General features: G+C 40.6%; 1 protein-coding gene across 2 annotated transcripts; it reads right to left on the bottom strand.

Annotated features, from left to right (window-relative positions):
* Positions 1–27,482, bottom strand: PDCD6IP (programmed cell death 6 interacting protein). 2 transcript variants are annotated; one of them, XM_083467969.1, is made up of 18 exons: positions 27,089–27,482; positions 23,359–23,413; positions 22,570–22,639; positions 22,099–22,226; positions 20,855–21,008; positions 19,544–19,644; positions 15,121–15,237; positions 12,705–12,927; positions 11,943–12,066; positions 11,158–11,335; positions 9,969–10,080; positions 8,845–9,014; positions 7,036–7,284; positions 6,668–6,802; positions 4,890–4,984; positions 3,642–3,768; positions 1,939–2,117; positions 1–1,000 (listed from the first exon to the last, which is right to left on the bottom strand). In XM_083467969.1, the coding sequence occupies exons 1-18, from the start codon at positions 27,292–27,294 to the stop codon at positions 814–816; spliced, it is 2,610 nt and encodes an 869-aa protein (XP_083324095.1). In that variant the 5' UTR covers positions 27,295–27,482; the 3' UTR covers positions 1–813. The 2 variants fall into 2 exon arrangements, with proteins under 2 accessions (XP_083324095.1, XP_083324094.1); XM_083467968.1 differs by having other exon boundaries at positions 15,121–15,252; positions 27,089–27,455.

Here is a 27,482-nt window from a genome sequence, read left to right on the forward strand (position 1 = left end):
TCAAAATAAATGTCAAGTGTTTTACTTCTCAGCCAGTCATGAATAGCAATTTAGCAACATTTTTTTGCAAATCATCACTGATGAACATCTTACAACTTGAAAGCGTCTTCTGAAAGATTCAATAAAAATATGCAGATTTATTTTTCTTGCTCATTCTGGGGTAACATAATATTGATCTATGGAATCATTTGTATATTACAGGAACTTAAATACAACCAATCTCCATCCTTGAGTGTTTAGCAGAAACCTCGGCTTCAAAAACCAATGCCAAAAAGTGCACCCAAACTTCAGAAACATAACACCAGTTATAGGGTAGTAAGAAATATCTACTGTTAAACATTTCTAAACCATCTCTATGCAATATTATGTTATACTTAAGATTTACAATGTCTTGATTGTGAGCTAAACCGATACCCAAAATACAAACCAGCAAAATATAGAAGGAAACCGCATTTAGTCTTGTGGACTAAATCTCACCCAGTGCAATTCCTTTTGCTTTTCATCTCAATTACCCCAAATACTATTTATAGGAAATTACTTTTTTTTTTAATAAAGAATTTTGGTTTAAGTGTAGTTCACACCGTTTGCTGTAATCTAATTCTGTTCACGTACTACAGATGCAGCCTGCTGATCCTTTAAGAGGTTTAATACAGTCAGAATCCAATCGGGAGCACAGAATGTTTGAGAATCTAACCAGAGAAAAGTTACGGAGCGTTTTCAATACAGCGAGGTACACTAACTGGAACTAAAGATTTAGTATGCTTATTGCAAGTTTCTCTTAGTTATAACAAGCAGTGCTTCTTTGCAGATATGTTATTGCTGTGGATAAGGATATCCAGGCTGTTGTGGAGGGTGTTGTGGGTAAGGATATCCATGCTGCTGTGGTCCTGGATACGGTGCTTGTCCAGGATTTTGGTACATAGCCGCAGGATTGTATGGCAGATTGAACTGGCCATACATGTAAGGATTGTAGCCCATTGGCATAGGCATCTGGCAGTATCTGTAAAAACAAAAAGTGGCAAGATGTACAGTTACAATACCACAGAGCACAGAGTTGGCCTTCTGTAGGATCTCCCTCTCCATAGCCCATCAAACCTTCTGCTAAAAAAACAGCTTTCCAGAATTTTGGAATCCTTAATAGGGTCTTAATACTCTAGGGGAGGTCCAATTCTGACATCCTCCTGCCACAATAACTTCCACTAGCAAGAGCTTTAACTTGGTGCTACTATTTGCTTGTGAAACATGGACCGCTTGTAAACGCCATCTCCAACTCCCTGAAAGATTCCATCAACAGTGTCTCCGAAAAATTGTTACACATCACTTGGGAAGACAGGCAAACTAATGCCAGTGTACAGGAAGAAGCAAAGATCACCAGCGTCAAAGCAATGATTCTTCAACATCAGCTTCGTTGGACTGGTCATCTTGTTTGGATGCCTGATTAACGTCTTCCAAAGCAACTACTCTATTCCAAACTTAAAAATGGAAAGCATAATGCTGGTGGTCATCAAAAGAGGTTTAAAGGCTCTCTCAAGGCAAATCTAAAAAAAATGGAGGATAAACACCGACAACTAGGAAACACTGGCCTGCGAGTGCTCCAACTGGAGAACAGCCTTTACCAAAGATGTCATGGGCTTTGAAGACACTCGAACTCAGGACAAAAGGGAGAAACGTGCTAAGAGGAAGGCATGCTTGGCAAACCCTCACTGTGATCAGCTCCTGCCCGGAAACCTATGTCCCCACTGTAGAAGGACGTGTGGATCCAGAATTGGCCTCCACAGTCACTTACGGACTCACTGTTAAGACCTTGTTTTTGGAAGACAATCTTTACTTGGCTATGAGTGAGTGATCGTCAAAGAAGAAGACTGTTGCCGAAGAATTAAGAGCAATCTAATCTCTCAAGTGGTGCTTAAGCTCTTTCTTTTTTCTTTGCAAACTTACCCAGGGTATCCTGGATATGTCGGATAAGGCGGCCCCTGAGCCTGTGAAGGTGCTGTGCTAGCCGTAGAGCCAGCCGGTGAAGGTGCTGTCCCAATGGCTGCTTGTACAGGAGTAGTGAGTGCATTTGCCGAAGAAATCACCGGCGGGGGAGGGCGTGCTGGGGGCTGTGGTTTACTGGCCTAAATAAGAAAAGTGGAGTTAGGTGTGAGCTGCATAGACATAAACTACAATGCTATCATCTGTGTGTGGCGCTAAGCAGAATAGGCTCTGAAAAACAATAGGAAACATAAGTCAAGAAACAAGGCTTCAAGTCTAAGCTCTGAACAGCCCAGGGCCATGTTACCTATTCCCTATATTTTAATCCCAAGGGCCATATAACCTTCTGGGGGCCACCTGCCAGTGCGGATACAAATATTACCTTTACCAGTTAATATAAATGTTACCTTTGTGCTAGTTCCAATAATCCCTTATACACCCACCCGTTCTCTCCATCCTCTAACAGAGGTTAAGGACACATTCCACACCCGGCCAATTAGATTGCAAATAAATATTGCCACAGATATTTCTGAGATCACAGTCTTTCCAATGAGTGGCTCCTGTCCAGGTTTGTTAACTGTCTTACTTTAAATGTTGTGAGGATCCTATGCCCTTTTAAAATGTGGTTTTTGGGGGGTGGGCGATTATTGGGTTGTTGTTTTTATTTTGATTATGTATTTTGTGGTTTTATATTTTGATTTTATTCTGTGAACCGCCCTGAGACCTCTGGGTGTAGGGCGGTGTATAAATTCAATTATTGATAATAACAGTAGTAATTCCAGTCAGCCATAAATACTGGGGACGTGAAGCTGGGTCACTGACAGGTGTGGCCTGGGACGAAGGGGAGCGGTCTAGCAAGAGGTCCAAGGGCCAGACAAAGAGGGTACTATGTAACCACAGCAGGTCGACTAGATCTTTACAGACCTTGCTGATGGTGTCAGAACCTGGGGGCAACACAAAAGCAGGCCTTCTTCACAGTGGCACCTACATTCTGAAATGCTCCACCACTGAAATGCTTTACGAAAAACTTATTTGCTGGCTTGGGTTTTCCCTGACTAGTACAGTGGTGCCCCGCAAGACAAATGCCTTGCAAGACGGAAAACTCGCTAGACGAAAGAGTTTTCCGTTTTGGAGGTGCTTTGCAAAACGAATTTCCTATGGGCTTGCTTCGCAAGACGACAATGTCTTGTGAGTTCCTGCTGGTTTTTTCCCCCTTTCCCCCCTTTTTCTAAGCCGCTAAGCCGCTTATCAGCTGATCCGATCAGCAGATAAGCCGCTAAAAGCCGCTAATAGCGCTAATCCGTCAATGGGCTTGCTTCGCAAGACAAAAAAACCGCTAGACGAAGAGAATCACAGAACGGATTCTTTTCGTCTTGCGAGGCACCACTGTAACATTAATCCAGCCACCTTATAGTATTGTGGATAACTGGGGCACTGTTTTTATTGAAACTGTGTTCATGTATTTTTTATTTTTTTGAAATCCTTTCTATCTTGATAAACCGCTTCAAGATTTGTAATGGTAAGTGGTATCGTATATATTGAAATAAGCAAACAGAAATGCTGCCCACCTGCAATAGCAACCACCACGGAACAGGTGGTTTCTCATTCAAGAAACAGCTATGAGGGCAAATAACACTAGAAAATTTTTTTATGGCTCCTTTACTTACCATGCTGGTTCTGGGAGCTGGAGTTGGAGTTGATGACGCTGGAGGTTTGTTTCCCCCAGTTTGGTATGCAGGCACAGAAGGAAAAGAAGGCGCACTGGGTTCTCTAGCAATACTTTGCTGCAAATCTCTTAAAAGGAAAATGGTTTTCATAAGATTTGAAACATAATAGATTGCTGCAATATATCCCCACCTAACATAGAATTAATATTCGATACACACCTACACAGAGTCTTTGCAGAGAAAGCTACCAAGCTATTATAAAACTGGTCAAATTACCTCTGCAATTAGGTTGAGCTTAATCTCACCAAAGCTTAGCAGAATTAAATACGGCCTTTTCGGATCAAATGGCATTTGAAAGAAGCAAAAATGTTGTTTCTATTGCAAAGAAAACCATGCTCCAAACTTCAGACACTATAGCTTGTCAAAAGTGCCCAATTTGCTCATGCAAGGGATGTGTTCGTCCATGACCCTGAAGAACAGCTGAAATAGGCTGTAAAGGGACCACAGCAGCTCTAGAATGTAAGAAAAACTCTATGTACTTCTCTGGATCCACACACGTGAAATTTGCTGCCTAAAGTATGTAGACAAAAAAGTTCAAAAACTGCAGAATGCCAGAGACATGTTTGTAAGAAATAGAGCAGGGATCCCCAAACTGTGGTCTGTGAGCTTCATTCTGGTGAGCCACAGCATGTCTGGATTTGCGGCTGAAGATGGGAACTGACGCACCCATCACAATAAATGTCTGTATTAATTTCATTTTAACAACTCCTGTTCTTTCTTACATTGTATTACGTTTTGAATTCTATGAAATACAATAAAACACAGGGCTTTAAAAACAGAAGTAGCAATCCTATTAAAAACCACATAACATTAAACACATGACATAAACTACAAAAGGCAGAAAAAAACATTAAGTGATCTGCCAAGACCATGGGCAATTTTTAAGTTGGGGCACCACCAGAATAGAGGAATATAGCTGGCTCTATGCATAATATATACATATTTAGCCCTTACTAATTGGCCAACGTCTTGACACACATAAATAAGTTACTGCAGTATGACTTAAGCATTTCCTGTAATTTTCTCAGAGATTACTACCAAGCATTTACAATAAATGGATATTTATCATTTGAAGAGTCACCTCTGATCTCAAGTCCCCCTGACTGGAAGGAACTCTTCCCTCAAAGGTAGTTAAGAAAACCATTAAGATGAAATATCATCTAATATTTGAACGTGGAGCAAGCTTACTTCAGAAGTTCATCTCTCTCCGTTTTGCGTGCAAACACAATGTCAGTGCATTTGTTTTGGAACTTCAGAAGGATTTCAGTCAATTCATTGTAAAACTAGGAAGGAAGAAAACAGTGACTACTCACCAGCAAGAAGCATTTTAAAAACAAAGCACTGGATATTGACATAAGTCTTATTTCCAAGAAGTGAGAAAACTGATGACAAGGAAACATTTTAGTCCACTGCTATTTCCAGCTTCGCCATTAGGAAAAGCAAATGTGGAACTGCATAGCAAGGAATTATATGCAAACCATCTGCAGGTGCTTAAGGGACAGTGTGAAGACCATATACAGTGGTGCCCCGCAAGACGAATGCCTCGCAAGACGGAAAACTCGCTAGACGAAAGAGTTTTCCGTTTTGGAGGTGCTTCGCTAGAGGAATTTCCTATGGGCTTGCTTTGCAAGATGACAATGTCTTGCGAGTTCCTGCGGGGTTTTTTTCCTTTTCCCCTTCTTTTTCTAAGCCGCTAAGCCGCTTATCAGCTGATCCGATCAGCAGATAAGCCGCTAAAAGCAGCTAATAGCGCTAATCCGCTAATCTGTCAATGGGTTTGCTTCGCAAGACGAAAAAACCACTAGATGAAGAGAATCACAGAACGGATTCTTTTCGTCTTGCGAGGCACCACTGTATGTCAGCTGACAATTCTCATGACCATGATTTGACATTTCTTCACCTCGTACTACATTACATTCTGGTTCAAAGAGCCCTAAATAAGATGCATGTGTTTCAGATGGAACAAAGGCTCTGGTTTTAAGAGCTTAAAAATCTCACTGTCCACTCAACATCAACAACTGGACACATAATGTACCTTGTATACAAAGGGAATGTATAACTTATCTACTGCGCTAAGCCTAAGTATCACTGCAACAAATTATATACTGTTCCTGTTAGCCCAACCTCTTTCCTCTGTTGCCTCCCTTGTGCCATTTGCAATTCTAGAAGTTTTGATTACAATACACCCCCACTAGTTTGGATTACAATACACCTCCACTAGTACCTGGGAGACCAGGCTTCAAATCTCCACTCAGCCATGAAGCTCACTGGGCTAACCTACCCTACAGGGTTGTTGTTGTGGAGATTAAATGAAAACTATGCAAGCCATCTCTCCAGTTCCTCGGTGAGAAAGGTGGGATGAAAGGTGCAATAAATGAATAAATGGTGCAATAAATGAATAAACATTAAATGAATGTTTAAAACAAAAAACAATACACCCCCAACATAAACAGGCTGCCAGGGCCTTCCGTTCTCTTTTTTAGTTTTTCTCTCTTGTTCTCCATCCTCCCATTTCTCTGCTAAAAAGAGGTGCTACAGGTGTTAACTTCAAAGGAGACTCAAGGCTGCAATGAGAGGAGCATATTAAGAACTCATCTTTAATGGTTCTGTATAACTCAAAGGGATGCCATTTCCCAAACTTCCAATTTTTTGTTTGTATTTCATTTAGAATTTCCCCCTTTCAGTTTTATTGCTTATTGTCATTATAGGTAATAAATCCTTGCTCCGAAATTTGTGGCATTTCATCCCATCCCATCAAAGTAGCATTAAGTACATGAAATGTCACCCCATTTTCAACTTTTATAATTCAAGACCTGCGTTCTCTCTAGAATATAGTATATACATTTATTCAAGTGAGCTTTTGCAATGCTTTACATTGCACCTGTTGAAACTCACTAATCAATCAGACCAGGGAAAAGAAAAGAAAACCTGAGGTATGCTTTTTGTGGTGATGGACCTTACGATACCTTTGTGCCTTCTCTCAGGTTGGCTACAAGTTCCACAAAATTGTCATTAGCAACAGCTAAATTCTTTAGAACTTCTTCTCTTAAATTGGATTCATTATTTGATTGCTTCATCTTAGAAAATTCCTGATGTGAATTCTACCATGAGAAAAAAGAAAGCATTTTAAGAGGGTTTCACAAAGTTCATACTATTCCATAAGCATATATCTCTACTAAGATAAATACATTTATCTACTAGAAGAAAATATTTGTGGCTGCAAGTCTGAATTGATACAAGCACACTGAAATCAATGACCACCAGCACCCTGCCCCCCAGGTACCAACTGTGCCAAACTGGCCCTTAAAATGTATCACAAAGAAAATAAGACTACCTGAATGTTGTTGAGCAGCTCCTCCTGTTTTTTCAGGGTCTCCTGTACTTTGTGGGTGAGACTACCATAAATGCGATCCAGCTCAGTGACAGAAATGGCTTCTTCATTTAACGTACCATCCTGTGCAAGGGCTGTTAGGAATTTTGTTGTCATGTCAAAGTTTATTGCCTTCAGATCATTCTCTAATTGCTCTCTCTGCTTTTTCACTTCTTCCAGATTAGCTAGCAAGGATTTTAGGACATTCACCACCTAGAAAGCAAAGTGCAATTAACTGTTGGTGCTTTGAGGCACTTGTTAAGTCTTATTTTCCACTATGCACCAGAAAGAGAAGAGTCAGAACTAGCAGTAGTTTTTGAAATTACTTATTTTCTCCCACTACGGCATCATCAAGACTGTACGTTTAAAAAATTAGCTTAGCAAGGCTGGGCCTTACAGAGGCCAACTCAGTGACAAGTTTGTTGCATCACAGAACAGACTTGACCAATCTGGGGCAAAATGAAATGGCATATGGAAGATCTGGCCGTGAGGTTTTCTGATTTTTGCTTTTAATTACAAAATGGATCATGATGATGAGCTGCTTACAAGAACCTATAAATTTATATCAGATAGATTGGGTGGGGACGGCAAACAGGATAGGCCATTCTCCATTCCATTCCATGCCATGACACTCAGGTAATCTGGGAAGGCCTTGCAGAAATTTTTTATGTAAAAAGCACAACACAAAAAACCGCAATCTCCTGTGTCTCATTAATTTTGCCTTTCAAATGAAGTTCTTCCTAATAGATTATTAAGTTTCTGTGCTGCGTTGGGAGACTTTAAAATTAACATCATCCTCTCATGTACAAAATTTACTAAGTCTTGAATGTTAACAGTCCCTGCTTGCAGGCTTACAAAGTAAAAAACAAAAACACAGAGCACATGGAAGAAATGGTGGGGCGGGAAGAGGAAAACAAGCAAATGCAAGAACCAGTTGGTCTCTCATCAAAGCTGATAAAGTGGACTTTATTGTCACATCTCTCCCACTGCTTTAACCAGGTAGAATTATTCTACAGTGGTACCTCAGGTTACATACGCTTCAGGTTACAGACTCCGCTAACCCAGAAATATTACCTTGGGTGAAGAACACTGCTTCAGGATGAGAACAGAAATCGTGCAGCAGCGGCGCAGCAGGCCCCATTAGCTAAAGTGGTGCTTCAGGTTAAGAATAGTTTCAGGTTAAGAACAGACCTCCAGAACGAATTAAGTACTTAACCTGAGGTACCACCGTACAAGTAATTCTTAGACGGTTGTGTTGCATTATCTTTAGCAGTGTTTTTCCAATGGTTCACCTAATTTTAATGTCTAAAGATGCAACACAGTATGACTGAGGCCAAGCAAACTAATCTTTTCCAATGCTCATTCAGGATCAGAAACAATGTTCAGATGCTAAGTACTTGAGCAACTGGCCCTGACTAGCCTGTGAGAAGCTTCCGATCATTACAGCAGCATTGTCAGATGCACCCATGAAGGCAGCACTTAACAGTGCTCCTGTAATATCTAAGGGAGATTTTTACAACCCTTCACCCTAAGTCTTAAGTCCGTCTTCCTCAACCTCGGCCCTCCAGTTGTTTTTGGCCTACAACTCCCATGATCCCTAGCTAGCAGGGCCAATGGTCAGGGATTCTGGGAATTGTAGTCTCAAAACATCTGGAGGACCGAGGTTGAAGAAGCCTGTTTTAAGTAGTCTCCCAAACAGCTGTTAAGGCAGAACATTATCAATCAAGAACTGAATTGTTAAGAAACTATATATGCAATTTCTAAATCTCTTACCTCGCTTCCCTGCATAGTTTTTGCTGGATTTGCTGACGGAATTGCTGCATTCAGTTCTGGTTCTGGTTTACATAACAGTGAAATTGTATCACGATGCGATTGATAACGTTCCTTAACCTGTTTGTCAGCTTGCACAGCTTTATCCAAGATATTGCTGTAATTGGCTCCCTCTACAAATAAAAAATAAAAATTTTACAAAGGTTCATTTGATGCTCAAGCGTGCCTCTTTTACCAATACACAAAATACTGTACAATTACTAGTTTTAAAACTTAGTAATATACTGAGTCTGCGTTACAAATAATCTAGTAAATTGGTGCTTGTGTGAATGTAAACAATTCCATTGATTGAAACCCACTTATAAAGATAGTTTTTAGTCCACACTGCATCACATGATCCCATGGCTGGTTCCAAAACAGTAAAACACTAAAGTAAAAATAGTTCAGTGCACAATTTATAAAAACAGGTATGATTTTCAAACTCATCCCCACCCCCATGAACCACTCAAATCTGCAGATTGTCTGGGTCTACCCTTAATGCTTTTTCTGTTGTAACACCTGCAATGTATTATGCTACAAGAAAATTCAAGAAATAAAATTATGCTACAAGAAAATTCAAGAAATAAAAGCAGCAAAAAATAAAATAAAATCAGTCTCAATAATTAAAGCACACATGCTGCAGACAATGTGAGACAATGAGTAAAACTTAAAAATAGTTGAAGGGGTCCGTAATGAATCAAGTTAAGGTTCTTCAGCATAATGAATTCTGAAGTATAGAATTAAGTTGCTCTCCTATCTCCATTCTGCACCTTTCCCCAAAGAGTAAGCAAATATGATGCATTTCATCCTATTATTTGAAAATCTTACTATTCTGAATTATACTGAACTGATACGTAGTACAACTACTTTTTGCCACTGGTGTGCTAAACCTAGGTAACCAGACCAGAGAGGAACTTAGAAGAGGCCACCTGTTGTGCAGAGTCCAATAAATGGTGCTCTTACTCTGCTTCCTCTGATGTCTCTCCTTATCACTCCAATCCCTTTTGGGATAAATCTCAACACAGAATTCAGCTTCATGCCAATATATTTCAGCAACTCAGTACCAGGTTATGAAGAACAAATATTACCTGCTCTTAAAGGCTTATAAAGGTCATTTGATGGTGTTCTTTGCCAACGCTCCTTGAACTTATTCTTTAGCTCATTATCTGTTGTTTCTTCTTCATCCAATATCCTTAGGGACTAAAATCGTTTTAAAATATTTTAATTAAATAACTTCAAACCATAAAAAAGGCTGAATCCATGCAAAGTGTGCTGAACATAGGCTTCACCTGTATCATAATTAACTTTTCCCAATTATTTGACTGGCATCCAATTTCAACTTAGTCTGAATTTAACCAAGTGGGCAAAATTCAACAGTGTTTGTGCAAGAGGTTTTGAAAGGTGCAGCATTTGTTGAGCAAACAATAGTGCACAGGCATAACCGTTACCAAGAATTATGATAGCAGCAGTTGTGTTAGTCGCTGTGCACTATCTTTCACAAGCGGACAACATCCACTGGATCCGGCTGTCATTCTGTGCTAAAATGAGGTTCCTAGTTAGTAGAACAGTTGTTGTGCAAACAGACTGCCAGAACTGGGTATCATCCAATGTCTTTAGAATGAAACAAATCCAGTGTTGCTTTGAAAACCTATTTCTTATGAACACCCAATGCATATTTTTACACACACACATAATATGCATATAAAGGTAAAGGGACCTCTGACAGTTAAGTGCAGTCGCAGACAACTCTGGGGTTGCGGCGCTCATCTCGCTTTATTGGCTGAGGGATCCGGCGTTTGTCAGCAGACAGCTTCCTGGTCATGTGGCTAGCATGACTAAACCGCTTCTGGCGAACCAGAGCAGCGCACGGAAACGCCGTTTACCTTCCTGGCGGAGCAGTACCGATTTATCTACTTGCACTTTGACGTACTTTTGAATGCTAGGTTGGCAGGAGCAGGGACCGAGCAACGGGAGCTCACCCCCTCACGGGGATTCGAACAACCGACCTTCTGATCTGCAAGCCCTAGGCTCTGTGGTTTAGACCACAGCGCCACCCACGTCCCTTTATTGGGAAAGGAAATATGCATATACATACACTGAAATCTTGGAATCCAATCAAATGGAATCTATTTTTAAAACATATGGTGATTTATTTTCTTGTAAATAAACAAAGAAAGTGTGAGAATTTATCAGCTCAGGTTTTGCTACTACCACAATATGGTAAAATGTAAGTTAAAGTGCTAACAGTGTAGACTATTGGTATTATTGTAGGCTTACCTCATCCAGAATCTCTCTATTTCTCTGTAACAGTTCCGGAAGATCTTTCATCAACTGATCAATAGTTTGGACGCCTCCCTGTTCAATCACAGACTTAGACTTCTGCAAAATGGACTGAGGAACACTATCCCCAGAAACATCTTCTATGGCAGCGGGGAGATTGAGGGAAGCCAGCACTCTGGGAAGGACAATTTGACACCAGCTTTTAAAGACACTTGACTGACAGCTTGTTGGGAGTTAACATTCCTGTTTAACAATGTATAAGAATATACTGTCTTCTCTTGTACCATTCTGTTTGCTGTAGCAAAAAGTAAAATTACAGGCAGCCCCCAATTGACAGAGGTTACATTCCAAAGCACCACTCGCGTAGGTGAAATTGCATATAATGGAAACCCATTGAAAAAGCCTGCAAATGCCCACCTCGCCCTTTTAGGGATGTTTCAGTGAAGTCTTTATTACATTTCCGGGTCACTTCCAGGTTGAACATGCATAAATGGGCGGGAGGGCTGCCTGTACCAAGTATCGTTGAAGTAAAAGTCAAATTGTCCAGTGTGCTTTATGCCACACACAAAATACTTGATGGTGTAACTGCTAATGAAGACTTCTTTTATGAGTGTCATTGTCCTCTTCTAATGCCAAACACAATTTTGGCAACATATAAAATTAAATGACATGAAAACGTACCTTTAATAATACTGAACTCCTGTTTTATTCAACAGTATCTCTTTGGCATGCCAAACGAACGCAATGTTTTACCAAGTCAGACACCAGAATCATCAACTCACCCATTTGCCAGATTGGTGGCCTCCCTCATCTGGGCTATTGATCTGTTAACCAAGTCTGCCTTTCTTTGGTTGTAGAGAGTGAGAGCTTGTTGCACTGCCAGGGGAACCATCTTCTCAAACAAATCTATAAAATGATTAGTATTACTACGATGACCAAAAAACCCCAATGCTTATAGCTCTACCTCCCCAGGGTACTTATCTGGAAAGATCAAACCACCAGCACATGCTCTCCATTGCCTTCTGGAAAGGAAGTCTTTCAACCAAAATTTTAACACAGGCAAAGTATCAACAAGAACACCTCAAAACATTTTTCTTCTAACAGGCTTTTGCAAACGGACTTTTAATGAAAGGGCTGTTGCCGTAATGTTTTAACTTAAATTATCTGCATGGATTTAATAGATTTAATATATGTATATAGTTTTACTTCTAACAATGCTTAATTGTTTTAATTATTTTTTTCTGTTTTTAGCAGTTTGCATTTTTATGTGTAAGTTACCTTGAGTCCCATCAGGGAAAAAGGTAGGGCGCAGATGAATAAATAAGCAACTGCTCAGTGATAGGCAAACTAAACTCTTTCGGAAGCAGTTTGTCCATCTTCAAAATGGAAAGATTACCAATACATCTCACAATAGCAATAAAATACACCCCCTTGAACATTTAGTGAAAAGGTGGTAAGTCCAAAAACGTAAGTCCAAAAATTAGAAAGGTACTGTTGGCTGTAATGTATGTTAAATGGTAGACTGCAATAAAAAGCCTGCTTACCAGTAAATTTCTGACTCAAGGGGACAACAACTGGAGTGGCTTTCACAAGACTGGCTTTTCCAATAGGCTCTAAATCTTTAAGATCAGGTATCCTGTCATGATAGATGAAGTCATTGTCCTTCTTAGCAGCTGTAAGTGCGCGGCTGATTTTATCAGACAAGTCTTTTACATTTATATATTCATCATAGCGAGATGCCACTGTTTTTACTAGATCGGCAGCATGCTAAATTAAAAATAAAGTTAATGTTAACACTTGGTTTCTACATACAACTGCAATATCTAATACAGAAACAATCATGACTATAAAGGTAATATACATATCTGAAAGAGTTTGCCAGGTGTTTGCCAGGAATTTACAGAACCAAATCTTTAGTTTCTACTCCAGTGCTTTCTAACATAACGTTCAGATATCCTCTTTTACAGTGCAATACTTTACATGCTTACTCAGTAAGCTCTGTTGCATTCCATGGGATTTACTCTCATGTAAGTGAATATGGGATTGAAACTTTGAATGCCAGTAGAGTTAAATATCTAAACTGTTTCCCAAAAGATACACTTCTTTTTCAAGCTAGGTCAAAGTCCCTAACAAACACCCAGCAATAAAAAATAAACCCAATAAAAATGAATAAACCATAGTATGTCCAGAACACGTTACTCTTATAGTGCTCAGGTCCCTTTTTAGTGGCAATATATTTGCTGCAAAAAAAAACCCCCCAGCAGAATCCACCTTTTCCTAGAACAGGAGGAAGAGGAAATATGAAAAGACAAAAAGCTTGGTACTATAAACAGAAATGTGTCTGTATATATACACACACACACACACACTTATTCACATTAAGCATATAACGCCAATCCGGCCTTCTGGCTGCCAATTAGTTTCTGGGCCCAATTCAAAGTGCTGGTGTTGACCTATAAAGCCTTACAAAGCTCAGAACCTCAATACCTCTCCCTGTACGAACCGACCCAGACTCTGCTCTTGTCATCCAAGGCCCTCCCCTATGTCCCCCTTCCCTGAGAGGTTCGGAGGGTGACAATGCAAGAACAGACCTTTTCTGTAGTGGCTCCCATTTGTAGAATGCTCCCCCCAGAGGCTCACCTCCTGCCGTTATTGCATGGCTTTAGGCACCAGGCAAAACCATTCCTTTTTTACAAAGGCCTTTGGCCATTAAATAATCTATGGCATGTTAAAGGTGTGGTGCAGGGGAGATAGTTATGATGATTATTTTACTATTATGCTTTGTGATATTGTTTTCATTACTACGCTCCATAAAATGAGTTCTTAACATTGTACACCACCCTGGGATCTTTTCATCAAGGGCAGTATCTAAATTGAATAAATAAAATAACAACAATAACTCTTATTGTTATTATCCTTGTTTCAATGTCACTGTGGTAGCCATTAGGCGTAATGAAAGCCACTTCCATCTTAAAATCTTTATTTTTGCTGTGGAAGGGAGATGTTTTTGCTTTGTCAACCTTAAAGTCTTTGGCTCTTATCTGAGACAGTTTTTACTATGTTAAAGAAGCAGCATATTTCATTCTTGCGATCAGACTGCAGTTCAATAGAAAGTGCTAACGGGAGGGGAAAGGATTCTCGTGGTGCGTGCTTGAATGGCACCATTAACACAGTCGTGGGTTGTCATGGGCAGAGCAGCATTGCTTACCTGGCTTCGCAACACCACAAGTTGCTGCTGGTTACTGAGAATGGGAGGTTGGAAGCAGCTGGCCTTTGGTAACTGGCAGTAGCATATTAACATTGGAAAGCCAGGCAAGCAATGCTGCTCAGCCTACCACTACTGATTCGACCCCTGGAAAGCATGGCAAGGGGAAATGATTTCCAGGACAGTTGCTCAAGTGGTACATTTAATATGTGTAGCTGCAGCTCAATGAATCTCACAACTTTTTTTTACAATCCCTTGGATTGCTTCTGCAGAACACAGTTTGAGAAACTCTGTTTCATCCTACAGAATTATCATCCAGTTAATTTTTTACTGTCAAAATGGAATACAGTGGTACCTCGGGTTAAGTACTTAATTCGTTCCGGAGGTCCGTTCTTAACCTGAAACTGTTCTTAACCTAAAGCACCACTTTAGCTAATGGCACCTCCTGCTGCTGCCGCGCCGCTGGAGCACGATTTCTGTTCTCATCCTGAAGCAAAGTTCTTAACCTGAGGTACTGTTTCTGGGTTAGCGGAGTCTGTAACCTGAAGCATATGTAACTGAAGTGTATGTAACCCGAGGTACCACTGTACATTAGTTAACACTGTTGCAGGCTTGTACTTCAGCCTCCTAATTGAGGTTGAAATCAGATGCGAGATGATTTTTAAAAGTCTTCAGGAGCCCCCCCCCCCAATACTTAAATCTTTCTAGAGCCAGAACCAATTACAGCATTCTAAAAAGGAAATGACATTACTCACTTGCAATCTTGCGATTTCTTCGCCAAATTTCTTTTGTTGCTTTGCCAGGATAGACTGGTGGTATTCTGCATTGGCCTGCATGATGCAGTGTTTTGCTGCCAGAACAGGAAACACCTCCTGGAAATAAAAATACTGACCAGGGGAAAGTCCAACCACATAAACCATCACAGACAACATGGGATGCAGGAGGAAAGAGGAAGAAGAACAGGACATTAGAGTCACCCAATTAATGGTTTAGAAAGGTTAAGACATGAGAAGCCATGGACACCCACCCATGTAACATTACATGGATGAAGTTTGGTGGAAGTATGAGCACAGCTTTGTATAAAAATAAATATAAATTGGGCACATTTTAAATTTGCTTAGGAGTTCAGCTAGCTGAACCCAAGCTTACTAATCTTATTTAACAAAGATTAACAACTCAAATAAGAATGAGGAAGTACAGCTGGGATGCCAACCAGCTATTCCATATAGTTCCAACTATATGAACAGAAGCCAGTATAAGATCGCACAAAGGAGCAATGTAGAGCCATTTTTTGCCAGTTACAAGGTTCAGAGTTATGTGGGTCAGTCCACATATGCATCTATGTACAGCTTTATTTCTCTGCATGGCAACTGCTTTTTCTTATTTGGAGCTTTTTAGCTTAGAGAAAAGGCAAAATGAGATGTGAAAGAGGTGTATAAAATTATACAAGGTGTGGCAAGAGTGAATAGAGAAATAGTTTTATCCATCGCTCATAACACTAGAACTTGAAGTAACGTTGAAATAATGTTGGAAAATTCGGGACAGACAAAAGAAAGAATTTCTTCACATACTGCATGGAGAACTCCAGAATTTGCTCCCACAAGAGGTTATGACAGCCACCAACTTGAGTGGCTTCAAAAACAGGATTAGACAAATTCATGGAGGATAAAACTATTGATGGCTACTAGCCACAATGTCTATGTTCTACCTCCATGGTCTGAGGTCTCTGAATGCAGTTACTAGGAATCACACATGAGGAGAGTGCTGCTTTCAGGCTCCCCACAATCTGCCTGGCCACTGGGAGAACAGGATGCTGGACTAAATGGGCCATTGGCAGGCTTAAGTTCTTACTGAATATTAAATACATAACTGCACAGAAAGAGGTAGAGATCCACTGAGCATAATTCTTCAAGGAGGAACTACTGTGACTGTGTTGTTCTTGAGAATCCCTGTGATCTGCCAATTCACATGGGAAGAATTCATCTTGAAGTTGCTGGATATGACGATGCGGAAGAGACAGTATGTGTAAACTTGACTAACATAGCAAAATGGATCCAATTGTTGAAGCAGCTTCTAATTACTTCCCTGTCAATGATTATGTAAGAGGTTATACAGTGGTGCCCCGCAAGACGAATGCCTCGCAAGACGGAAAACTCACTAGACGAAAGAGTTTTCTGTTTTGGAGGTGCTTCGCAAAACGAATCTCCTATGGGCTTGCTTCGCAAGACGACAATGTCTTGCGAGTTCCTGCTGGTTTCCCCCCCCCCTTTTTCTAAGCCGCTAATCCGCTTATCAGCTGATCTGATCAGCAGATAAGCCGCTAAAAGCGCTAATCCTTTAATCCGTCAATGGGCTTGCTTTGCAAGACGAAAAAACCGCTAGACGCAGAGAATCACAGAACGGATTCTTTTTGTCTTGCGAGGCACCACTGTACCATCCTCTATTTGCAGCCTCACTGATGGTGCTTGTGCAACAGGAATTGAAACTTTAAAACATTCTTCCAAAGAAAGCTTTATGTCTGGCCTACAAAAAGCTTTATGTCTGGTCTACACACACAACAAAATGTGGTAGTAGAATGCAGTAATGTTTTAAAAACCTGTTGCCTTCCTATGAAACATACACAGTCTTTAAAAATGATCTCCACCTGCAACCAGGTTTAAGGTTTGACACAGAATAAGCTATATGTGTTGCACATGTAAACAAGGTGTAAGCTGGCAAAAAATGAATGAGTCATAATTACTGAACTGCATACCAGTGCACATATTCCAAGGTCCATCCTGTTATCAGCTCCTCCTGCCTTTCCTAGCTCACTCTCAGTAGCTGTGCTGAGCATGAAGCAAAGGGGCAAATCTAGTGGAAAAGCAACACCCAGCCCTTTTACTAAATTAATTTAAAAAGTGTTGACACATGAACTCAAGCAGCAACTGTATCAAGGAAAAGGAGGGCTGTTGATCCTGAAAACATAGCCCCTCTGAAAATTTAAGTAGTAATAGCCAAGCCAGCAGCAATGTCTCCTAACAAAAGCACCATATTACTAACTTACACAGGCCCTTACACCATCTCTAGAGTTGAGACTGCATCCAAATAACTGAGACACAAGTACAGCTAACGTACATCTTGAAAAGGAGGAAGTTTGAAATAACATTTTTGCTTTTATTACCTGTTTCTGAAAGCCATGAAATCAAGCAACAGCACACACATACTGCCACCAAGCCTATCTCAAGATCAGTTTTTTGGTTGTGAAAGAAAGATATTTCGAAATTTGTCTGGCAGGGCAAGAAACCCAGAATAAAATTTAAGATTTTAACTGATGCAAAAGAAAGAGGGGGATTTGCCCTGCCAGACTTTAAACTCTACTATGAATCAGAAGCTTTCTGCTGGTTGAGAACACAGACATTTTGGATTTGGAAGGTTTTAACAATATTTTTGGGTGGCATGCATATTTATGGTACGACAAGGTTACAGCTCATAAAGCTTTTAAAAATCATATTGTCAGGAAAGCCTTATATAATGTCTGGATCAAATATAAAGATTTGTTGGAAAATAAAACCCCAAGGTGGTTGTCGCCAATGGAAGCAAAGGCTGCGAAAAAACTCAATATGGAGGCCAAATGGCCGAAATATTGGGAAATTTTGGAACAAGAGGGAGATAAACTGAAATTGCAGAGTTTTGAGAAATTAAAAGACAAAGAGCGAGATTGGCTCCATTATTATCAAATAATGGAGGTTTACAAGTTGGACAGGAAAATTGGCTTCCAGATGGAAAAATCAAAATTAGAAACAGAACTGTTGGAACCCAATACTAAGAACTTGTCAAAAATGTATAACCTGCTGTTGAAATGGAATACACAAGATGAAACAGTGAAATCAGCTATGATAAAGTGGGCACAAGATATTGGTCATAACATCATGTTTGCTGACTGGGAACAGTTGTGGACCACCGGTATGAAATTTACGGCATGTAATGCCTTAAAGGAAAATATTATGAAAATGATTTATAGGTGGTACATGACCCCAGTCAAGCTTGCAAAAATTTACCACTTGCCTGATAATAAATGTTGGAAATGTAAAGAAACTGAAGGTACTTTTTTTCACCTTTGGTGGACATGCCCAAAGATTAAGGCTTTCTGGGAAATGATATATAATGAAATGAAAAAGGTATTTAAATATACCTTCCTTAAGAAGCCAGAGGCCTTTCTCCTGGGCATTGTCGGCCAATTGGTGCCAAAGAAAGACAGAACATTCTTTATGTATGCTACAACAGCAGCAAGAATACTCATCGCAAAGTATTCTAAGACACAAGATCTACCCACCTTGGAAGAATGGCAGATGAAGGTGATAGACTATATGGGATTGGCAGAAATGACTGGCAGAATCCGAGACCAGGGAAAAGAGACGGCGGAAGAAGATTGGAAGAAATTCAAGAATTATCTTAAGAAACACTGCAAAATTAATGAGTGCTAGAATGATGTGGTTTTAGAAATTAAGTGGAGTACAGCTGTAAAGATTAAGTTAAAAGAGAAGAAAGGTTGACAATTGGATAAAATTAAGGGTAAGGATTTGCTGAAGATAATATTTGAAATGGGAATGCAGAAAGGGGAGGTATGAGGAGGTCGGTGAAGTAAGTTTTAAGAAAACAAGGTTTTGAAATTATATTTGTTTTTCTTTTGGTTTCTTGTTGGTTTGTATTGTTGTGTCTGATAAAATTTGTAAAACTTTAATATTTTATTTTAAAAAAAATGAAATCAAGCAACAGCACACACATACTGCCACCAAGCCTATCTCAAGATCAATTTTTTGGTTGTGAAAGAGAATGGTACAGTAAAGACCGAAGCACAAATTCCATTACGAAGTATGTTAGTTTGAATTAATTTTTTAGTAAAGAATTGAAACCACATTCCCAGGCAGAGGGGGAGAGTCAGAGAAACATCCCAAGTAAAAATTTTGTAAAACAATTTTTTACATTTTTTTTTTTTACAATCAAGCAGTATATAAATTTAAATAAATAAACCAGATTGTCTAACTGAAGGACATAATGTTGAAGCAACAAGTTGGAATGAATCGATGTGCTTTCCTAAATCTATAACAATTAGCAAGTATTCATTTTGGCTTCAAAATTTAGTTACGATTCCTAAATTTTCCTTTCTTCATAAGCTGCCTTCACTAGGAAGTTACTAACCTTGGGTAATGTATCCTTGTACTGACACTGTTTGAAAGCGTCACCGTAATAGTCAGCAGCTTGATTTGCAAGTTTAGCAATGATGGCATCTTTCATTTTATCTAAAACAAAATATAGATGCCATTAAAACATATGACAGTTTGCAAAGCAGTAGCAAGACAGTACTTTTTGCATGTACAACTTACAAGAGTAAGACCATATTAAAATCCAGTGGAAATGTGTGATCTGTGTTAACAGTTCTGAATATTTTATGTACACTAAAGCAGCCACATTGTTTAGCTTTAGGAACTTACTGCCTTTTAAAGAATTTCATTCAAATCTCTTTGAATTAATAGAATATAATATTTCTAAGAAATGTCTAAATCAAGTAATAGATTTCCAAAAGGAAGTCCAGTTATCAGACATTATATTCCACATCTACAACGTAAACTTGGTAGAAGAGCCTTACCAGGGTTTGCAAGCTCTAATCATGTCTTGTTTTGAACCACAATTTTTAAATCCGAGTATTAGGCTGTTGTGTGAAAGTTATATTACAGCATCTTCAAATCTGCTTTGCAAGTAATCCAAATGGTTGATGCACTTCTAAAAGGCATATGATGATCCATGCTTCCCCCCACAACTACTGCTCCCCACATTTTCTACTCAAACTTATAAATCAAATGTCAATACTCTGGCAATCTACTAGCCCACAATAATCTTATTAAGCTTTCAGAAATAATAAAAAACAGACCAGCTCCAGAGCAAACAGTTGCTGTACTTGTTTGTAACCAGCAGCATATTACTAATAGATTTTATTGCTCATACTATTTTGTTTGCTGCATTGTAATATTTTTTTTTAAGATGGGATATAAATGCATATATAAATAGAGCAAAATATGAAAGTGGCCCAATCAATTTTCTACATTACTAAAGGTAAATTAATAAAAGACAGTGGTTCACTAGCTGCTCCTTAGCTGTGGTGGCAGATAAGGTTGCAGAATGTGCATGTTAGAGGACACAGTGGAATATACAGGCAACCCCTATTTACCGGTACATGTGTTCAATTTACATGTATCCCCAGAAATCTGGAATTGGGGAGAAGAAACCTGAAGAGCCTCAATAAAGCGCCACTTGCAGGCTTGCAATGAGACCCTCCCCAGAGCCCGAAGGGGACATCCTCTCCAAACTCTGGGGAAGGTCTTCTCCAGTTGGGACTGCTCAGCTGACCACACTGAAAAGCTTTTCATTGAAATTAGGAGCAATGCTAATTGTTGTAGTTCCTAGCAAAACAAAAAACTGAAATGTAAAAATTACAAGTAGACCATTACATACCTCTGGTAGCTTTTAGAAAAAAGACTTCTTGAGCCTGAGCCAGCATGATTAGGCTTAGTGTTCCAACTGTATCTGGGGAGATGTCCACTGTAGGTTCTCGACTTAATGACGAGAGGACAGTATCTTTAATGTGCTGGAAGGCACCACTAGCAAACTTGAGAGAAAATGATATTCTATTAAAGACACATGTTTGATATCATGATGAACAAACATATTGCATGTTTAGGCTTCTGCTGGTTTTGTATTTAGTAGAACTCAGATTTTTGAGCTAGACCGAGTGATGCTAACACCAACAATTCTGGGGTTGCAGCAAGACAGAGAGGCAATGCTGCTTAAACACTAAGAGCTCAAAAGTCACATTTTTTTCTAAGTCCGTAAAATATACCTCCTTTGTATTAGAAAACTATATTGCGGCCTGTTTTAAATTGCTATGAAAGGGAAATCTATAAAAGTATAATTATTTAAATCATTGTGATGTCTGTGTCGATATCCAAGAATGTTGTCTGTTGTTTCTTTTCAGGACATCTGAAAAAAACTGACAGTACTCCCATCTGTGCAAACAGTGAGGGTGTCAACTGATGTCTTTCCAAATTCCTTCAATGATCTCAGAGTTAACGCCTATGTACTTCCCTCAGCAGCTCAGACCTTTTGAAGTATGTAGACTAGCCTTCCCCAACCTGGTGCCCTCCAGATGTTTTGGACTACAACTCCCATCATTCCTGACCACTCATCATGCTGGCTGGGGCTGACAGGAGTTATAATAACAAAAAAAACTGAAGGGCACCAGACAGATGGTGTAGACAGTTGCCATGATACAGCTAGCTGTTTCATATGCTTCCTCAGTTTGCAAAAGCAGAATAGGGTGAGGTAGGCTTTGCTACCCAGCAGCCTTCATATTCCAAAGAAAAGTGAACACATGCAATTCCAACTATGCTTTTCATAGGATTTGCTCCCTTTTAAGTCAGACTACTGGTTCCCTATCTGAACCAGAATAAATTTGAAATGTAGCATGATGCCCTAGGGCAGCCAATTTATATATGGCAAAGCTACAACTTAAATCCAGGTTTTCTGTGTTTCAAAGTGAATAAACCCATTGTATGTTTCTCACCACCTTGTCCAACAATGAAAGGTCATTGTCCCACAATCAAGGTGTAGCTTTTTGAACATAGAATCAATCATACATGGCCAAATTTCAAGACAACTAATAGCAATTTCAAACATATGTTCGAGAGAAAAAGAAATACCTGATAATGTTTAGCAGCAGCTTTCAATCCTTCATCACTGTCAAGATTCTGTTCTGCTGCTATCTGGCTAGCCAATGCTCCACAATTGAACAGCACACAAGTCTTCTCATAGCCCAAACTTGCCAAAGCTGAAAGAAAATGTGCACGGAAAGTATACATTTTGCAAGTATAAATATTCTAATTACTTTTAAAATGCCTTAATGCACTTTTTTTAAAAAAAAAAAACACCGAACTCAACCTTGATATAGAGAACATATGCCTGCATTCTGTGCATAGAATTACATTTTTAGGAATTCCCTGCTTGCACTCAGCTACCTGATAAATATAAATAGATGGTTTCTTTCAAATATTGATCTTTTAAAATGATGACTGAAAACATGGAACTGAAAGGCTGTACAAATTTCACTTATTTTTCTGTATCTCAATACTATACAATTTAACTCAGATTTCATTTTCATAGGAGAAGCTTACCAAGTTTGACAGATCCTCCAAAGAGCGACCCTTTGTCAAAAGCATCTTTCCAGGTAAAGGTTACACAGATCTGTAAGTATGAGAACAGAAAGTTAATTTCCAGTTTTAAGAAAGATATGGATCAGTCTTCCCCATCCTCTTGCCCTACATATGTTACTGGACTCCAAGGCTCCTCAACCCCATCCAGCAAAGCCAAAATGGTCAGGGATGATGAGAACTGTAGTCCAACAACAAATGGAGGGTACCAGGGTTTTTGGGGGGGGAGGGTAATTGATGCAAGCGTTCCAAGAAAATCTAAGCAGAAATATACATGCCAAATGCAGACAAAAGTTTTAAAGCTCAAAGTAAGAATTACATTATTAAGCAAAATGCAGAACAAATTGTCAGGAAAACAGCAATGGTCTGATGAAAATGGGGGCTCTGAACACATTCACAGCAACCTTTCTCAATCTCTTCTATCAAGCAAAAGCACATCTGGACTTGCAGCCTCCTCTCCAAATTAATAACTATAAGCATGTTGAACACAGTAAAGTTATTTGAACTGTCGTTAATTTTAATGGGAGTCATTTAATTATACACATGCAAATCGCTTGTGAAGCCACTTTGCTTCAAAGCATCGGTCCCTCTTTCCACGTATACAACAGCTATAAAATGGTTGCTATTGTTCTTCACGGATAAGACTTCAGTCTCATACACATGAACAGAAACTGCCATCCACTCAGTTTCATGCCGCTCTTGGGGCATTTCAATGCCTATCAAAACAATGTTTAATGAGACATAATGCATTACCTGATTCTCAGAAAATGGAAATTTTGGCTCTATGGAACACAGCTGATCATAGTATCTGAAATAAATAAGTAAATATGCATAAGAATAAGAGTGATGTTTGCTTTATAAAAAGTCATAAAGTGACTATCAACACACCAAGAAAACAACAATGCAGGAATTTCAACTAGATCATACATGATCTAAGTTAGATGTGAGCACTTCAGAGATAACTATTTTGCATTCTGCAGACGTTTACAGACTGCAATTTTAGCAACGTTATATCAATATATTGATCCTTATTTAGGTAAAAATGCTTTTAATATAACCACTAAAAACACTTTCAAATCAGTCACTAAATTACTTGAGTGAATGAGCAACAGGTTGTGGACTATGAAGTATGCTCTTCTTTTTATGAATCTTTATTTTACAGCAGCATTAGTTTCAAACCAAGCATTTGAAATAAAGCAGTACTTTTTTTAAAAAAAATCATGTGCTCACTTTTTTGTTTATTTTAAAACAGGAAAACCTTTGCTTTGTTTTTTACCTAGGCAGTTTCTTTTCCCAATTAATAACAGAAAAAGAGCATTTTCCAGAGTTACTTCTGGAAAACAAGTTTGTATGTGCCTAGCCAGTTATTCACACCTTGAAAACTTTCAGGCTGGGCCACTGAAATGCATTTTATGTGCAGCTGTCTTTCAGGACTGCTTGGAAACTGCAGCTAGTTCAGAACAGTGTGGCAACATCACTAACAGGGATCATCCGAACAGATCACAGCTTGCCTGTATCGAAACAACTCCACCGGCTCCTAATTAAAGTCAAAATGCTAAACATGACATCTGAAGCCCAAAACAGCTTAGGACCCAGATATTTGTTGTAATGGCTAACTGTATCAACCCACCCACTGAGGCTTATCTCTGGGTGACACCACCACCTACAGTACTGTGGGTGGATTTTTTGTTTCCTGTGGTGGCGCTTCCCCTAGAGACCTCATTGCTATCATTTAGGCATCAGGTGACAGAGACATAGCCAGGCAACCCCTGTCTAGCAACAGCTGGTGATGGTGAACCAGCTGGAGGTGGAGAAAGACAATCCATATAATGAAGACTACTTGGGCCTCAAGTGACAAGAGTGCACAGAAAGTGAGTCAGAGAGTCTAATCTACATACCTGGCCCTTTAGAGGGAGTGCACCCCATTAAGAATAGAGTATCTTCCCATTTCCCGTATTTGAGTAATACCACGCCACAGAACTTCTGACTTGTCAGGATTCATTTTCAGCTTATTGGCTTCAATTAAAGCCATTACTACATCCATGCACTAAAAAAAGGCACAGTGCATTCACCAAATGCAGATTATGCAAGAAACACAGCTGAATGTTGCTCAATTATTGGTGGCACTTTGCTGCAAATCTCCAGGTGCCTACTCCTGATGGCTTCATACACAAATCAGAAGAGCATAGGACAAAATGGCCATAGGGCAAGTAAGCAAACACACCTCCTCACTGCCACTCTTTGTATTTGGCCCAGTATGCTGAAGCCAAACCACGGAAACATTGAGTCTCCAGCTCCCTCATGGCTGACAGTACTCCTTCTGTCTCTCCCCCAAGGCAGGTCAATCAAGAATGACTAAAGCAGTTTTGGTGCTAAAACCAGGCATTAGGCCAGTTTGAAATGTAGTGAAATAACAAGCTTCCTACAAGCACCCTTGAAGTTGCAGCCACTTTCCTCAAGAAGCGGGGGATGTTTACAATGAAGTTCATCTTCTGAATCCAAGCATGTTCAATGTAGTTGGTAGCACCAATTCCTGCAGCAAGGCATTAGCTACTTCCATCCAGTCAATACCAGTTTCCTGTTCTCATAATAGGGGTTCCCATCAGCCCAAATCTTCCCAGGTCAGACTATGGCAATAGGGTAACCGTTACCGCATACAGTCAACTATGAACCTGATGCTCGCCTGGGGGGGGGGGGGAATCAGGTCCTGTTTCATGTATTGGGTTGCTGATGAACATCATAACACAGATGATATCTAAAGATTGTCTACCCAGGGTGATCTCAGGGTAAATGTTGAAATCACCAAAAACCAAAATTCTGGGATTATTCAACACCATACCAGAAACCACTAGGTAGCTAAAGTCTAAGGGAGGAATTCAACATGGCACTAAGGAGATCACAAGCATTTCTGCTTACCTAGTGGAACAATTCCCCTTCTACTCCCTCCAGGTGCTTTTCTGGGGGTTCTCCCGACCCCCCTCATGGCTATTTAGGGATGGCCAGGGGGGAGGAATGGGGAGAATATTGCTAAACTTTATGTAAGTCAATCCACCCCAATTTTTAATGGCATTATCATTTATAAACTCTTTCATTCTGATAATATTCTTTTAAAATTATCTTATGGGAATTGGGACAGCTGGAGTTCTTGGCCCATTTATAAAAAATCATAAAGCAGAAAAACAGGTTCTCCTACCTAGAGAATGAAGTGACTATCCAAAAAGTTTAAAAGGACTTCTCTTCGGTTGCCGCCCTGTTTGCAAAATGGAGCATAATTAATCTGCACTATTTCACTCATACTGCGCAGCATTCAAGTTCAGAATGCCAAGCAGCAGGAGATGGGAAAATATGGCTTTACTGTAGCATTTACAAAACAGGTCATTGCTAACAGCAGTCCAGAGTTTCATATGCCAGGCTGTGTTACCCTATGTCAAAGTCTGGGCAGTAGGGACACACCTAAATCTGCTGCTTTGTGCAGGGCCTTCCAGATCAATTTCTCCCGCAGTATAAACTTCTGTACGACACCCGGAAGTTCCTTTGCTTTACCACCGACAGCATTCCTCTCACCTTCAATGCTTCCCCATCTTCTCCCAACACATTTCCCACCTGTAATCGCTTTGTTCCCTGCCGAAAAGTTAACAGATCCCTATATAATCCAGCCCAACAGAAAGGGCACCGGAGTCCATGAGAAAAGAAATATTCTTGCCCCCGCCCCGCCCGTTATGGAAAGCCTTGGGCTCCATTTTCTGAACACATTTGCTGGAGGATAAGCTCCTAATGGACACAGCGATTCATTTCCAAGGAAACCTGCATCAGATCGCCCTGTTGGGACGTTTGCCCTCGGTCCGAAACGACGCACTTTGGGAAGAGGAAGGCTCTGAGAAGCGGCAAAGCAAGAATAGAGCATGGAGGCGGGTTGGGGGGATGTTATCGATGACAAGCACAGAGACGAAGCGGCGCTTATTTCGGAGCAGCCACTCCGGAATAAAAACTACTTTAAAGGAGCAAGATCTCCGGAGTTGTACGATGATGATGAATGATAATAAACCGAAGGCGAAGAGAAGGAAGGAGAAGGCGCCTCCCTCTCTGGGTTGTGTAAGAGGGCGGAAGGTAAAGTACGAGGAAGAGTATCGGTTTAAATTCGTTTAAAAGCACATTCCCAGACGGCGGGTGGGGAGGAGTGCAAGCCCTGCGCCGAGAGGTTATCTTGTTAACTTTGAACCGGCGGCAGCAACTTTTTTTTTTTTTTTTGTACCGTGTCTGAGAAAAAAGAAGCGCTCGGGACGTTTGCGAGTCCGCGGCTTCCCCGCCTGGAGCAGAGGCCCAACGGCTCCGGCTCGCCGGTTGAGGGCGCGGCCGGAGCGCAGCGTCACTCTCGCCGTCACCTCACCTGTTCTCTCCCCCCCCTCCTCCCCCGCCAACGGACGCCAACGGCCGCCGCCAACGCGCGCGCGCCTGCTCCCCTCCCCCTCCCCCGCTCGCTCACCTCAGGAGGGTCTCGAGCGAGCTCTCGTGCTTGTCGAGCGCGCGCCCGAGCGCGCTCTTGCGCAGCTTGTGGAGCTCCTCGGCGGCGCGGACGTGCTCGGCCTGAGACTCCCCGCCGGGGTACGTCTGCTGGATGAACTTGCACAGCGGCTTGGCCAAGTCCACCTCCGAGGCCTTCTTCAGCTGCACGGTAACGAACGACGCCATCTTCGCCGCCCCCGCCGGTCGGCTCCTCACTTCCTCGGCCCTAACTCAGCGGCTTCAGCGCCGAGCCCGTACTCCCAACTCACTTCCGGCCTCCGCGCAAAAGTTCCGAGTCTCTATGGTCTCCTCACGCCCGGCTGCGTCATCGTCACGCGGATAGGCCCCGCCCCCCAAAAAACCCCGAGTCTCCC

Source organism: Podarcis liolepis (genome assembly GCF_965112155.1).
Source record: "Podarcis liolepis genome assembly, chromosome: 12".
Classification (NCBI taxonomy): Eukaryota; Metazoa; Chordata; class Lepidosauria; order Squamata; family Lacertidae; genus Podarcis; species Podarcis liolepis.

Coding starts and splice junctions, on each gene's coding strand:
- PDCD6IP (XM_083467968.1), bottom strand. CDS start 27,294: ATGGCGTCGTTCGTTACCGTGCAGCTGAAGAAGGCCTCGGAGGTGGAC. Junction 22,640..23,358: donor TTCCATTTTCTGAGAATCAG/GTAATGCATTAT, acceptor TCATACTTACAG/ATCTGTGTAACCTTTACCTG. Junction 22,227..22,569: donor TGGAGGATCTGTCAAACTTG/GTAAGCTTCTCC, acceptor ATTTTCTTTCAG/CTTTGGCAAGTTTGGGCTAT.